The 14,160-nt window shown below is 39.2% G+C and overlaps 1 protein-coding gene across 3 annotated transcripts; it reads left to right on the top strand.

Annotated features, from left to right (window-relative positions):
* The first annotated feature begins 273 nt into the window (after positions 1-273).
* On the top strand, positions 274-13,466 carry gal (galanin/GMAP prepropeptide). 3 transcript variants are annotated; one of them, XM_037107529.1, is made up of 8 exons: positions 274-378; positions 5,255-5,398; positions 5,527-5,607; positions 7,004-7,058; positions 8,460-8,531; positions 10,543-10,629; positions 11,975-12,046; positions 13,050-13,466. In XM_037107529.1, the coding sequence occupies exons 3-8, from the start codon at positions 5,527-5,529 to the stop codon at positions 13,109-13,111; spliced, it is 429 nt and encodes a 142-aa protein (XP_036963424.1). In that variant the 5' UTR covers positions 274-378; positions 5,255-5,398; the 3' UTR covers positions 13,112-13,466. The 3 variants fall into 3 exon arrangements, with proteins under 3 accessions (XP_036963424.1, XP_036963427.1, XP_036963426.1); XM_037107532.1 differs by lacking the exon at positions 8,460-8,531; XM_037107531.1 differs by lacking the exon at positions 274-378 and having other exon boundaries at positions 4,700-5,398.
* The last annotated feature ends 694 nt before the right edge of the window (positions 13,467-14,160 follow it).

The following is a 14,160-nucleotide window of genomic DNA, read 5'->3' as shown; positions in this document are numbered from 1 at the left end:
CCCCCGATCCCCCTTCCCACCACCAACCTTCTCATCAGGCCAGGTACACATAGTCCTGAGGAACACCAACCCCTGCAAGGCAGCCAGACCGGACAACATCCCACGGAGGGCTCTCTCACGCTCTATAGCTTCCTCCTCCTCCTCCTCCTCCTCCTCCTCTCTTTCCATTCAGGCTTCCATCTGAGTGTTAGGTGCTGATTGAGGACAGGTGTCTCTGATTGCCTCCACTGAAAAGTCTGTTTAGGCCACAGGAGGCTCTCTCATCTGTGTGCAGGCCAGGGTCTGCTCCAGACGCTGCAGTCTTAAGATTGAGTTGGACTTCCTGAGGCTGAAGGCGCTGCCAGCCTAGTCTCCTTGATGGGTCAAGACAGCCATCAGGTCAGAAACTGAGAAGTTGGGACCGGGGTGCAACCAACCTGCGGCTTGGCCGACCTTGGCCTCTGACTCTCTCCTCTTGTTGAATCCTGGTCACTGATCATTTTAGATTCTCATTTCGATATTTAGTATCTTTAATGATTATAAATAAAGTAAGCTTTTAAACTTTCATTGTGATGTGGTCTTTTGTCTGCTACTTAGACTGGTTGGTCAGATCTAGAATCTGTTATAATACCTGGGCTCCAGAACACTGAGAAGAGATTCAAATTGCATAATCTGGTGAACATTACGCAGCAGAGCATTTGTGGAGCATTTAGCAGAAAAAAAAATGTTAATTTTTTTCTCTGGATTGTCACAGACAGAAAACATTTAAAAGTTAAGGGTTAAAAGAGAGTGGATGTTGGATTTACCATTCATTTGTCAGGTGGATACAAACAAAAGTACAAATGAACACAATTAATGCAGATTTTCTGTCTTTTGAAAATGTTTTAAATGTTTTTCTGTTATGGAACCAAAGTATGGTAATTGGTGCAGGAATACTGCATGCAATAAAATAAAATCAAGATGAAATTAAGTCAAATAAAATAAAAATGGACACATTTATTCTTTCCATAGTCCTACTTTGCAGTTGGTACTACTACTTCCTGTTATGTAAGTAGGCAATGAGCATTGGGACCATGTGTACATTGTAAAGTGCAGAATTATCCATTTAGATCTAAATTCTGGGATATTGATTCCACATGAAGTGCTTGGTGACCTCTAGTCATCTTTCTTCTTATCCTCTTCCTGTTGTTCATCTACTCTTTCATCTACTCTTTTCATTGTTATCATTTCATTCCCGTATTTCTGTGTGACCTCACCTCTTGTTTTCACACCCCCTTCTATTGCCCTCATGTAATTTCTCACTGTTAGTCTGCTCCATCTTCATGTGCTAAGACTCTGTCTGGTAATGCCCAACATCATGTCAGCCAGTGACAGTAAATCCTCAGGGGATGCTGCCCAGCTCATTTCCAGGAAGGCCTCTACACAGGTCAGTGTGTGATGTGTTTATCACAGAGGGTGGAAAGTTAGAGCGAGAAGGATAGAGAAAGAGAGCATGAAATGGCTTCTTCCCTCTCTGTTGTGCTTTTCACCTGAGTATTAAACTGCTCTGTGTTTCTTTCGACCACCGCAGGAAAGATTTAAATTGTATCCCTTACATTGTGTGATTTCCTCTCACAAAAATGCTGGACTAATTTCATTATTGTGTTTTCTTGCTCTGGGCTTGTGAATGGGTTGAACTATGATAATAATAAAACAAATCAATATTACTGTTACTGAAGGATCGGATGTGCTCTCATCCACTGTCCCTGCATGAAATCTCTACAAGCTAAAGACAAGTGTGGATAAGGAGTATCATTCACCACAGTGATAAACAGTGTCCTGTATCTATCTATTCATTACAACTCTGCTGGGAGTTATAATTTCTCTCTGATCCTGAGGCTGATCATAAAGAAAGGACAATAGAGGAAAAACCACAAAACATTTAATCCATACATTTTCTTTCTATGGGTTTCACATAGGAAGTTACATGTGTTTTGCATGTAGGCTTGGTGATTCCCTGGATGTTATTACAGAGAACATTACAGTGATCCTTTGTGCTTTTGTGCGTCCTTTCCTTTGCCTCACTTCTTTTTAGAGTCTTGTTTCTTCAAAAGAAGAACTGATGATGATAACTCGCAATTTAACGCTTTAACTGACTGTTTTAGCTGAATTCTATCATGTCCAGACCCCCACGCCCTCTCATGTCCACATATCAGTCCATATTTCTCCTGCTTCATCTGCCTTCACACTGCCAATGAAAGAAGGAAAGCTGGAGAGACACTTCAACACAAGCACTAAAGACATGTGGCAAGCGATTCAAGATGTCACAGGCTACAAAACCATAATGTGTGAGGCCATGTTCCATAGCTGAACACATTTTATGCCTGCTTTAATCTCCTCAAGATTCAGCTGTAAAGATTATTCTGACCTCCAGGTCACTGTAAGTTTCCACAGATACGAGGAAAATCCTGCACAGAGTGAATATAAGTAAGTTCTGCCGGTCCAGATAACATACCTGGCCCTGTACTGAAAACATGTTAATCAGCGAGCTGATGTTATCACAGATGTTTTTAACATCTCACCCTCACGGGAGGCTATTGGCAGTCTCAAGACAGCCATTATCGTTCCTGTACAAAAAAAGTCTGCTCTGTCTAGTCTTAATGACTACCACCCTGTGGCCCTCAACCCCATCCTGATGAAGTACATCAAAAAACTGGCTCTTCAACACATCACAGAACACCCCTGCCTGCCTGGACCCTCGCCAGTATGCTTTCAAAACTAACAGGTCTACAGAGGATGCCATAACCACTGCCCACCTATCAAGCTACTGCTCGCTGTCAGCAAAACCAAAGAGCTGAGTTTTATTTCAGAGAAATGGAGGCAGACACTCCTGTCTCCATCAGTGGAGCTGAGATGGAGCAGGTGAGCAGTTTTAGCTTCCTGGCTGTCTACGTCACAGAGAAACTGTCAGTGACTTTACACATCATCAGCCTGGTAAAAAGGGTGGGAAAGCACAGAAAGGGATTCTGCTTACTAAGAGTAACCCACCAGACCAGTAGTTTCCACTTATGATAATTTACCACTAAATAAGTAGAATAAGGTTGTGAAATACAAAAGTTTTGATGCAACAAGCCAAGTTCCAGCAGCATATAGAGATCTCATATAGCCACCAAATAAATCTGAAAACTGAAACAATCTGCATACTATACCATGGAAGAATTCCACATCACATTAACGCCCTTCTCATATTATAACCGTCAATTATGGTAAATGTAAATGGACTTGATGTAGTGCTTTTCTAGTGTACTGACTGCACGAAGCACTTTACAACACTTGCCACATACAGCCGTTCACACATTCATACTCTGACGACAGAGGCTGCCATGCAAGGTTTTGACCTGCTCACCAGGAGCAATGCAGTGTTTCCCAGCCAAAGCGCCACATGGTATTTCTATGCTCAGCCATTCACACACGGTCTCAGCAATGAAAAAGCCAGGAGCAATTTGGAGTTCAGTATCGTGACCACCCTCCTTTAGAGGATGACCCGCACTAACTCAGCTTTAATATATTCAGTCATAAATTGCACTCAGCATCACCAAATGTGTCCATCTTAACAATTTCACTTGAATTCCAGCAATGTGTCCTTCAGTAAGCACTTAATTATGCTCATTGAGCCTCTGCTGAGGTCCAATAAAGCGCTGTTTTATTTCCCTCATTTAAAGTGCTTGGCTATTGTGTTTGATTTTCATTAGAATTGACTATTAGTACCAAGGCCAGATTAGCTGTGGATGTGGTATCCAGGAGCCTCAAAGCTTCGTCAGCAGGTCCCACTGGGTCCTCACTGGGATGAAACATTGTTTAATTTTCACTCTGCTCATCTCTAACATGTGTTTCAATGCAATCATGTTTGTCCTCAGCAGTTTTTTCAGTCCCGTTAAAGTAAGAGAAATGTGTTTTATATGTATCACTTACACTGCGAATATTAAGTCTGTATTAAATCAAACCTCATTCATTTCCTTTATCTCCCATGTACATGTAATTAAAATGTAAAGAAAAAAAGGTGTTGGGCAACTTTAACAGTTTGCCCAGATAACAGAAGCTTATTGGGTTTTTTTTAAGTAATAACTGAACACCACATACTTACATCTAGATTACTAGCACAGCAAAGTATGTTTCCAGATCAGACAGAAAAAATAAAGATTTTAAAAAGCAGAAGAAACATGTGAGAACATAATACAACTTGTAGCTTGTTTAGTGAAACTGGTCATCAGTTTATTCATGTTATTTTTTTCAACACATTTGCTTCCTTTCCCAACTTTAAATGAAGAAAGTTGCCATGCTCCATTCACCAAGCATTGTTACTTACTTTGCCCCAAAATTCATTAACACTGTAATCACTTAATAGAGTGAATGACTACATTTCACAAAATGAACAACATTTTAGTGGGACAACACTGGCTTGTTATTGTCAGAATCCAAGTCCTTGGCAACAGTTGAGTTTAATCATATTTTCACCACTTTACCTTGCCATCAAGCAGGCCTATCTGATTTAATTAGCAGATTTCAACTCACTTCCAGCTATCAAAATTAATCAAACAGAATTTGTTAAGCATGAGGGCACCACCCTTAAAAAAAAAGGGAAAATTGATATTATTAATGTTTTATTGGTTCAATGTGCAGAAGAACACACGGTGTGAATGCAGGAGGCATTTGGCACCATGCAGCTTCTCAACAGGGAGCGTTCACAACCACAAATTCTTCAGAACGTGCCTGACTATTATTTCATTCGGTCACGATCTGAAGGTTGCTACCAAGTTCCTGAATATACACAATGGTGACTTTATTTTGCCACATGTCACAGGTCAGCACAGATTTATTACAGGACTGATGATTTGGACTACACTATTTTTTATCTGCTGAACATAATAGCCTTGTATCTCAGCATCCACTTAAATATGACCATTTACATTCGCAAAGCATTAACAAATACATATGCTATGAAGTTGATATAAAACAAGGAATCAAGGCAATCATAACAAATCACAAGAAATAAAGCAGGTGATGTACATGGAGACGAACATGTTCGCCTGACCGTTTGCTCTTCATACACGTGTGGAGCTCCTCAGATAAGCTTGTTAAACTCGTATATCACATTAGGAGAGACGAATTTTTTTTCCCTTTGTAAATTCAATCCCACGTCTCCAAGGGCGACAAAGAAAAATCTGATGATGGCATTATATGGTATTATTGAATTCCATTATGCGATGTGTTCGTGACCTGCCCATCCTGTCTGTAGGAGGGGGCTACTGACGCGCTGGCAGCTGGGATCACATAAAAGGTGGATTGAGCGCTCGTTCCATCCGAACCGCTGCATGACACACCAAGCAACTCCTGCTGCCAACTTCAGAGTGGAACACACGGCAGGACAAGTGCATTAAAGGTAACTACTTATTTCTCTTCTTTGGGAAAGTTAATTCATGTCGACCTTAATGTAGGCTACGTACATGACAAGTCCTCCTGAATATGTGCTGATGATCTGATTGTTTCCGCCTCTCTGTCCTCTCTCAGATGCAGAGGTGTTTCGGGTTTTTCTGCGCGTCGCTCATCTTCTGCGCAACTTTTTCTGAGACCGTCGGGTTGGTCATTGCGGTAAGCTGTTCGAGACTTTACGCACATTTCTGCTGCTATTGCGTCAACGACATTGCGCTGCATTTCCAGAGGTACATTATAGCAACAACAAAATACAAATAGGCGATATACATAACAGTGTGAAATTGACAAACAGGCCAGAGGGAACATGTAAACCTAGATGTAAATGATCAAATAGCAATATGAATTCATATAAACGTATGATATTTACAATGTATAATTACACATTTGAAAGAAGAGAAATGCCATTCTAGGTTACCATGTCAATGTACTCTGGTAGTAATGCAAAATGCATTGCATGGTAATAACAACATATGCATGGAAGTGCGTGAACAAAAGCCATTATGTGCTTGATATGTCCACACCATTTATTTTATTGAGGTTTATTAGTAGGAAGATGTCAAAGCAAACTACAACAAACAAAAAAGACAATGAAAACAGTTTAAACCTGAATTTCTTTGTCTTGTCTTTGCATATGTCATATGAGTATGTAATACGGAAGGTGAGGACTTCATCAAAAGTACAGCATTATGATGGTGGTTAGACTATATAAATAAATACATTAAAAAGAAGTAGTTCATTTACTGACTTCACTAATTCTTAGAGCCCAATCAGTATATCGATTGGCCGATATTACAAGATATGTTGTCTAATATGTGCTGACGTGAAAACTTTGTTTTTGGAGATAATTATGCAGAAAAAGATACCTTGAAAATGTGAGATTTATATATATATATATATATATATATATATATATATATATATATATAGATATATATATACGTGTGTATATATGTATGTATGTGTGTGTGTGTGTGTGTGTGTCTGTATGCATAACTAAAAGAACTCAAAGATTATAGCCAATGAAGCTGGATCAGATCAGAATCAGTGTGTGGTTCGATGTGGTTCTTGACCAAAGCGGATGTGTTTTCAACAACAGTGTTTCTTTGAATTACTCATAGAATCAGACAGTCTGTTATGCAGGAGCTGTGTGGTCCGTAGTTTTGGGGTGGAGGCACTAAAGCCTGCTTCAGCAAGGGTTTTATTTTTTAGTCCTTGTAACTGTTAATAGTCTAGAGTCTGATGATCGTACCGGCTGAACTGAGTGCAGCATAGACATAATGATTACTATGAGGATACCATTTCATTATGAGCTTTAAAAAATGATAAAAACAAAACAAACAAAACAAACTTTAAATTGATCCTATAGGATTCAGGATGATACAGGATAATTAATTGAATTGGATATTTTATATTTTCAAGGATTTTAGACACACTTGATGAAGGAAAATACAATCCAGGAATACTATTTAAAAAACAATCAACATTCAGTATATCCATGTGTGTTGTTTCATGATCTGATCACTGTGTGTGTTTGTGTGTGTGGATTCTGTAGGCCAAGGAGAAACGTGGCTGGACCCTGAACAGTGCTGGCTACCTGTTAGGTCCCCGTAAGTACTAACTGATCGCACACATATCACTCTGCAGCATTCTGCCTCTGTGTGCTCAGACAGCATCTGGTTTGTCTTGCTGGGCTAAAGTCCAGGCCATGCTGCAGGCCATGCTCAAGTGTCAGTAGATGTCCAAATACTCCCTACCAAAAGCTGAGCCAGGAGTGAGGCACTCTTCCTAAAAACAGAAAAAGAATCAAATAAACAGGGCTTGGAAGGCTATAAGCATTTTAAGGCAGCTCAAGTGGGGAATGTTTCCTTTACTCAGTTAGAGTCACAGCAGATTACACAGGAAAGGTGACAGGAAGCATGTAAAGTCCCATATTTGCACAACAGACCCCTTTGCAATATTTTAATTTGTCATACCATGACAAGCACATGGGGAATTTAAAACATTGATGATAGCTGGATTCCACTTAGGTTGACACTTAATAGAATTAAGCTATTGTTGATGTTATTATTTCAGCGTGTGCTTTTTCTTAAAGCTCAGAATTATGAGTGTAACTATAATAAAATAAAATAATGTTCGCTGACTGACATACAGCCACTTGTGCCAGATATTGATATTTTGATTGAAACATGCAGGGGCTCACAACAGCTCTCCCTGCTAATTTGACTCACCACAGTCTCCACTTCATGACCCCTGGTGTGTAACCTAATAACACACACTATAAAGATCTGAGTAAGGTAGAGCTGTATCTTCCTTTAAACTTCAGAACTGTTCTGCTCTCTGGCAGTTCAGCCTTTTACCAGTTTACGTCTATTTGATGAAATGGAAAAGATTAAAGTTTCATAACTGCACCTTTACTAGGAACACACTATAAGACTCCAAGCACTTTTTGTGCATTGTTTACCTTCTGTGAATGTAGTGTATGAAATACATTTGTCCCGCCTTTTGCCTCTTTAGGATTATTTTTCCCGCTTCAGTTACACAAACATCATGATACAACATTGATGAATTTCTTGCCATGTATTGCAAAATGTATGTTTTGTGATAACATCATTGTGATAGCACCAAACTGCAATTTGGACACCCAGCACCTGAGCAGCTGAATAAATATAAATTCCTAATAGTTTACTGATAAATAATGACCTTGAACCTAGAACATGATGAAAAAATCGTACATGCAGTAATCAAGCTTTGACTATACTTGGCTTTCATATGGATCCCAGAGCTCATCTTCTCTCAATCAGTGCTGTTCTGTCTCTCTTTAGGCCTATCCACTGTCTCCATTATCTAATTTGGTATAATTTAAAGATTACCTCATTACCTTTGGAGGACAGATTAAGTGAACACTGGGTAGCCAGATGTGTGTCTGTGTGCGTGCGTGTGTGTGCATGTGCGTGTGTGTGTGTGTGAAGCCCAGGTAAAGGTTGCTCCTGCCTCATCCTGTGTTTCAGGTCGTATTGATCACCTAATTCAGATAAAGGATTCACCCAGTGCCAGAGGCAGAGACGAGCTGGTCACTCAATGTAAGATAGAAACATACGGCCGCTGCAGGGCCTTGGTGCCAGAAAAGGAATTGCTCTGTCCAAACATCCCGCCTCTTAGCTGCTTCTGTCACTCATCAAGGGGGGGACATTTGTCTTCCTGCTGCTGTCTGCGCTTAAGCATCCAAACATTGCATTTCTCTCTGTGCTTGAAGCGACAAGAGGAAAGGTGTGGCCCAGTGAATTACACTGTGTATACGGATTGTTGTCAGAATAGGTGAAACAGGAAGCTTCCAACTACTCAGTGCCAGCAGCGGAAACTAGCACTGTAGTTCCTCTCGCCAAGTAGTAATATCAAATAAACACAAAAGGATCTGTCAGTTGAGCTTTTTTGTTGAGTGTGTTTTTTTTATTTATATATTAATGTGCTTATTAAAATAGCAGTAAGGCTGACAGGAAGTGACATGAAATTAATTATAATTGAAATAAGGAGATTTACTTTTCAAGGAATTAGACTGTCGAACACATATTGTAATTTTATATTCTATTTTTTAGGACTCTTCGTGATATATTACGCAATAATTTGGATTAACACATGGTGTTTAACATTGCAGGATATTCACTGTTGAATGTCACACCTAAATACACGGAGACAAGGGGAGAGGGTATACTTGAAAGACAAAACCATTAAATACATTATTTTCCACTCTAATGCCATGTATTTAATTGGATTTTTAAATTCACAGTTCAATAAAAAAAAACAAAGACTGCAGGGTTTTCTCACTCAAGTGCTACTCTAGCTGATGAGGAAGACCCTGAGAGGTGTCAAAGAGTCCTAGTCACTTAACACCTCTCCTCTATAATTTAACATCACGACCACTCCAGAGAATCGAGTTGTGCCCTTAAAGAATAAAGACATACCTGTTAAAAGCTGGTGAGTAATGCTGCAGCATAATAAAAACTTACTGTCTGATAAAGTTGAACATGTCAGTAGACAGATACACTTGTTATTTACTTAAATCATCAAACGACTTCCTCAAGAAATTCTATCTGAGCCCTGGCTGTTTTCCAGTCCAGAATTATTGTTACTGTACAGAGTGATATTGTTTTTCAGGCCATTTAAAATCACCTCAAGTCTTAAACGAGGCCTGTCTCTTCCCCACTTCCTGGCAACGCATGACGTAAACCAGCCATTCCCAAACCTAAGAATGAAATGGCCCGATTTGAAACTGGAAAATCTTTTGTAGGCTACCCAACATTTGAATCACAACTCTGATGAATAACACCCTTAATTTCCCTTAACAGATGAAGAATGACACCTGATTTATCTCTTTTGTTTTATCTATGACTTTGGCTTACAAAACCCAATGCCACTCTTTAAGCAAAATAGACACTATTAGAATACACTGATGGCTAATGATGCATCCAACACCACGGCTAAACAAATTATTTTGCTTTTCCATATTTTATTCTAATTTATTCTTTCACCATTATTACTCTAACGCATTTCCTTGTGTGTTAAATCTGCAGTCCATCCTATTTTAACTGTGCACTTTTTATTTCTTCTGTCGTTCAAATCTCTGTTTTACTGCAATTCAATGAGCCAAGCCTTGCAGGTGGTCCGTAAAAGTTTGGAAATTAACCCAACCCTTACAAAACAAATACCATGCTGAAATAACCAAGTGTACAACAATGTGATTTAGCTCCTCTTGCAAAATTAGGTAGGTCTGGCCTGTGAGTATTGTGTATGCATGTGTGTCTAATGTGTGATACTTCTGACGGTGGGATATTTAGGAAATGTGTGTATTTTCGGTTGTTATCAATTTAGCACACAACAATCCAAGCTTAGCCAGTTCAGACCATTTCAGGTGATATTTTCAGTTCATGCAAAACACAAAAAGAAAAAAATGTTTTTGAAAGTTAAACTTTAACTGCAGTGTAACTACAGTGTATGAAATTGAGCTTAGGGCTGTAACCACTGGAATCAAATGTTCAGTATAACCATCTGCTGTTCATATGACTGTATCCATTGTGATCACTCCTCATTGTCCAGATGGAATAGATGGACACAGGACACTAGGAGACAAACCGGGTCTTGCTGGCAAGAGGGACATGGGCCAAGAGGAGGACTTCAGAACAGGTCTGTCTGTCTGTCTCTCATACACAGACACACGATGATATTATACTGTTAAAGATACATCTCACTGATTTGTTGTACAGCCACATAGTGCCCCTAAATCAAATCAAGAAAATGCTACACAGTAAGCTGTAATTCCCTTTTTACCCGTCCTCTTTGAGTTCTCTGTGGGAAACCAGCGGGCACTTTAAGTGTGTCTTCTGTACGCCACCTTTCAATGTGAATCCTGAGCACAATTTTATGTATGAGGCCCCAGGTTAGGTTGGCAGAAGTTACCATGGTGACATAGTCAGGTTAAAAGAGCCATGTTCATGACACTGAAAATGTTGGCTGTGCTAGCATTACTGGGCTCTTTAACAAAAACACAAATGTATCGTGAAATTTTGGATGGTTGGAAAAACACTATTTGCAGTACAACTTAGACACCGCCAAGAATCACCATAGAAACCAGGTAATACAGCTGAACTACATAATAACATTTCAGAAACTACCCTTCAGTATAAATAATTAATAAGTGTGACTTTAGTCAAATTAAATCAAAGTGGGCTCTTAGGTTTGTGAAAATGTAAAACCAGCTGAATAAAGGTAAATGAACAACAATTGACAAGTCATTATATTCAAAGGTCATTTTACAACACAGGGTTGCACAAAATACCAGTAAGTGGATTCAACAACTGGATACACTGCCACATGCTAAACCTAAATGCAGACATGGGAAATGATGCATAAAGAACATTTTATTTAAGTAACAGGGATGGAGGTGAAGGGGACATGGCAGAGTTGTTGAGGTGAAGTGCAGGGATTGCTTTTGGACAAGTAGGCATGCAGGCAGAAGAATTCCTGTTTATAATTTCTGAAAATGAGTCTGAAAATGAAAAATATGAAGTTCAAATAACTTGAAATGTGTGTATATATATTTTTTTTAATCAATTGATAAAAAAAATAGTTGATAGTTAATAGTTAATAATTAGTTAATAAATTTCTGCAAGATGTCTTACAGTCCAAATACCACAACAGCCACCCCAAATCCCTTCCAACGACCATGTGACCCTCCAGCAACCTTCGCAGTCGCTATTGCAAGACATTTTCAGAATCCTTCATGTTTAATTCTACTTTAAGTTGGTTCAGAGGACTTTCCCAGAACACTGATTACATTCATATCTTGCATTGTTTGGTTCATTTGACATTTGTGATGCTGAAGAAGTTTAAAAGGATTCCTTCTATCGAGATCTTGGTATCTGGAGTTATTCATTTCCCCACATGTTTTCACCAGTGCTCCTGGCAAACCGGGTGTAATGCCAGACTTTACATGACATGATAACAGGCCAAACTTTGTTTGCTTCTACAGGTGCCTTGAGAATAGCAGATGGAGACATCATCCACACTGTCATTGACTTTCTGTCATACCTCAAACTTAAAGGTATGCTGATGATTTTGGTTTTAACTAACTTGAAAGCAATGTTGTGGTACTTACTCGGATATAAGTATTTCAGACTTCTTGTTACTAACCTACATCACTTTAATTTAACAGCAACATCACCTGAGATTCACTATCACATAATCACATAATCATCAGTGCATATGTAAAAAGGAGGCTAGAACCATTTGACGCACAGCGGTTGCCTTCAGCTCAGTGTGAGCCAGAAAGCTAATGTTGTGCTTGCAAAATCCAAATGCTAGCTAACCAGCCATGCAACTGTCCACATATGAATAAAATGTTCGCGAACAAATGAGTGACCAGCTGCAGCCTGAAGCAGTGAATTGAACAGTGAATGGGATGAGGAGGGATCTGCAGATACCAGTAAGTTCAGAGGTACCGTGTAGCAGGCTTTAGTGGGGAGTAAACGCACGTGTTCATGTTTGAGTTTACTGTGAACTACCCAAATCAACCAGAGTGTACTCACCTTTTAATAAGTTATCCATGACTCACTGTGGACAGCTGGTGTGTTACAAACGCTACCCTGTGATGTTCAGAGGGGGGTAGATGGAAGGATGTTTGGGGTTGTAAATACGATAATTATATTTTTAAAATGTAGTTTATTTCAAATGTCGACGTGTCTGCAGCCAGTTGATGGCAATGCCACTCATTTCAGACATAGGCTATGTTGAATTTATTTAGAACGGAACAGTTTCAGTAGTATTCACCCAGGCCATGGTATAATATTAATTGTAGTGTTTTCTCAGAATACAATAGCATGTTAATATCAGATCATGTGCCATCCACAGGCCTTCCATTAGCAGGACAAAATGATACGCAGCATTTAATGTTTCCACAATTCTCTCATATATAAATTATATCTGGAAGATAATGGTGGGTTTGCAAGTAAAGTTTGGTTTTGATAATTAGTGGCAAAGTGACAAACTGCTTCTCTGATGCATATTGTATGTCTACAGTAAAGTTTTCTGTTTGTGTGTGGTTACAGAGATTGGAGCCTTGGACAGCCTGCCTTCCTCTGTGACGTCAGATGAATTGGCCAATCCCTAATGCCGTCGTCTCTGAGCAGTTCATCTCCTTCTTCTCAAGTCTGTGTTTGTGCTGTCTTGACCACCATTGCCCAAAATGTCACTTATTGAACATCCATTCACACTCTGACTGTAATTTGTCCCGGCACCAAAGATCTGGCTTCATCCCGACAGATGACAGAGTCTGATTGTCCCCAATACAAATTTCCAATCTTTTGTCTTTTGTAAATAAAACCTGAAAATTAGATGGAGAATCTAAGTGGATGTAGGTAACAGGGACGTCCATTCAGAATCCAACACTGTATCACCATCTCAATATACTGTCATCTCATTTAAGAGAATGGAGTGAATAAACTGAAAATTGAAATGGCACTGGACTTACTGGACAACTTGAATTAATTTATTTCCATCAGTCACAATCACAACATTTATCACCTAGATTTATAATTCAACTAAGTAAAAAACAGATGAAAATATAATAAAAAGGAATACATGCCTCAACATTTGCAATATACTGTAAAAAATTGCCTGTATGAATTTATCATGTAAAGAAGCACCAACAGAATCCCATCTATTCCATATGGTCTTTGCTTCGCCATCCATGGAGAACAGCCCTGTATATGCCACATTTGTTTGAAAAAATGATGAATGAGATGCTTATATTTCTAAATTAACTCTAATTAAATGTTGTGTTCTGGGGGGTGGGGGGACTAATCAGGTGGCTGATTATACATTCCCTTTGTCCATTCATTTACTCTGCGGGAAATGCCTATTCTTGCTTATGGTTAGACTGAATGAATTAAATGCATTTCTTTTGGCTGCCAGGAGTTGAGGCAAGTTGAATCATGGTATTACCTTTTCTTTAAAAAAAAAAAACAACAACAACAACAACAAACACATTACAGGTGTCTGTCCCAGGTGAACCAAGCATTGAGTGAATCAATGAGATATTAAAGATGATAACTGGGCCTCACACTTTGAATCACACAATAAAGCCAGTTTGGTAGTTTCTTCCCACCATGGTCGAGTTTAAAAGTGAAATAACAACACATGTTTTGCCTTTTCCTTGGG

Source organism: Acanthopagrus latus, chromosome 8 (assembly GCF_904848185.1).
Source record: "Acanthopagrus latus isolate v.2019 chromosome 8, fAcaLat1.1, whole genome shotgun sequence".
NCBI classification, from domain to species: domain Eukaryota; kingdom Metazoa; phylum Chordata; class Actinopteri; order Spariformes; family Sparidae; genus Acanthopagrus; species Acanthopagrus latus.
This window is presented reverse-complemented; position numbering and strand designations above follow the sequence as displayed.

Coding starts and splice junctions, on each gene's coding strand:
- gal (XM_037107529.1), top strand. CDS start 5,527: ATGCAGAGGTGTTTCGGGTTTTTCTGCGCGTCGCTCATCTTCTGCGCA. Junction 7,059..8,459: donor TGGCTACCTGTTAGGTCCCC/GTAAGTACTAAC, acceptor CCTGTGTTTCAG/GTCGTATTGATCACCTAATT. Junction 10,630..11,974: donor AGAGGAGGACTTCAGAACAG/GTCTGTCTGTCT, acceptor TTGCTTCTACAG/GTGCCTTGAGAATAGCAGAT.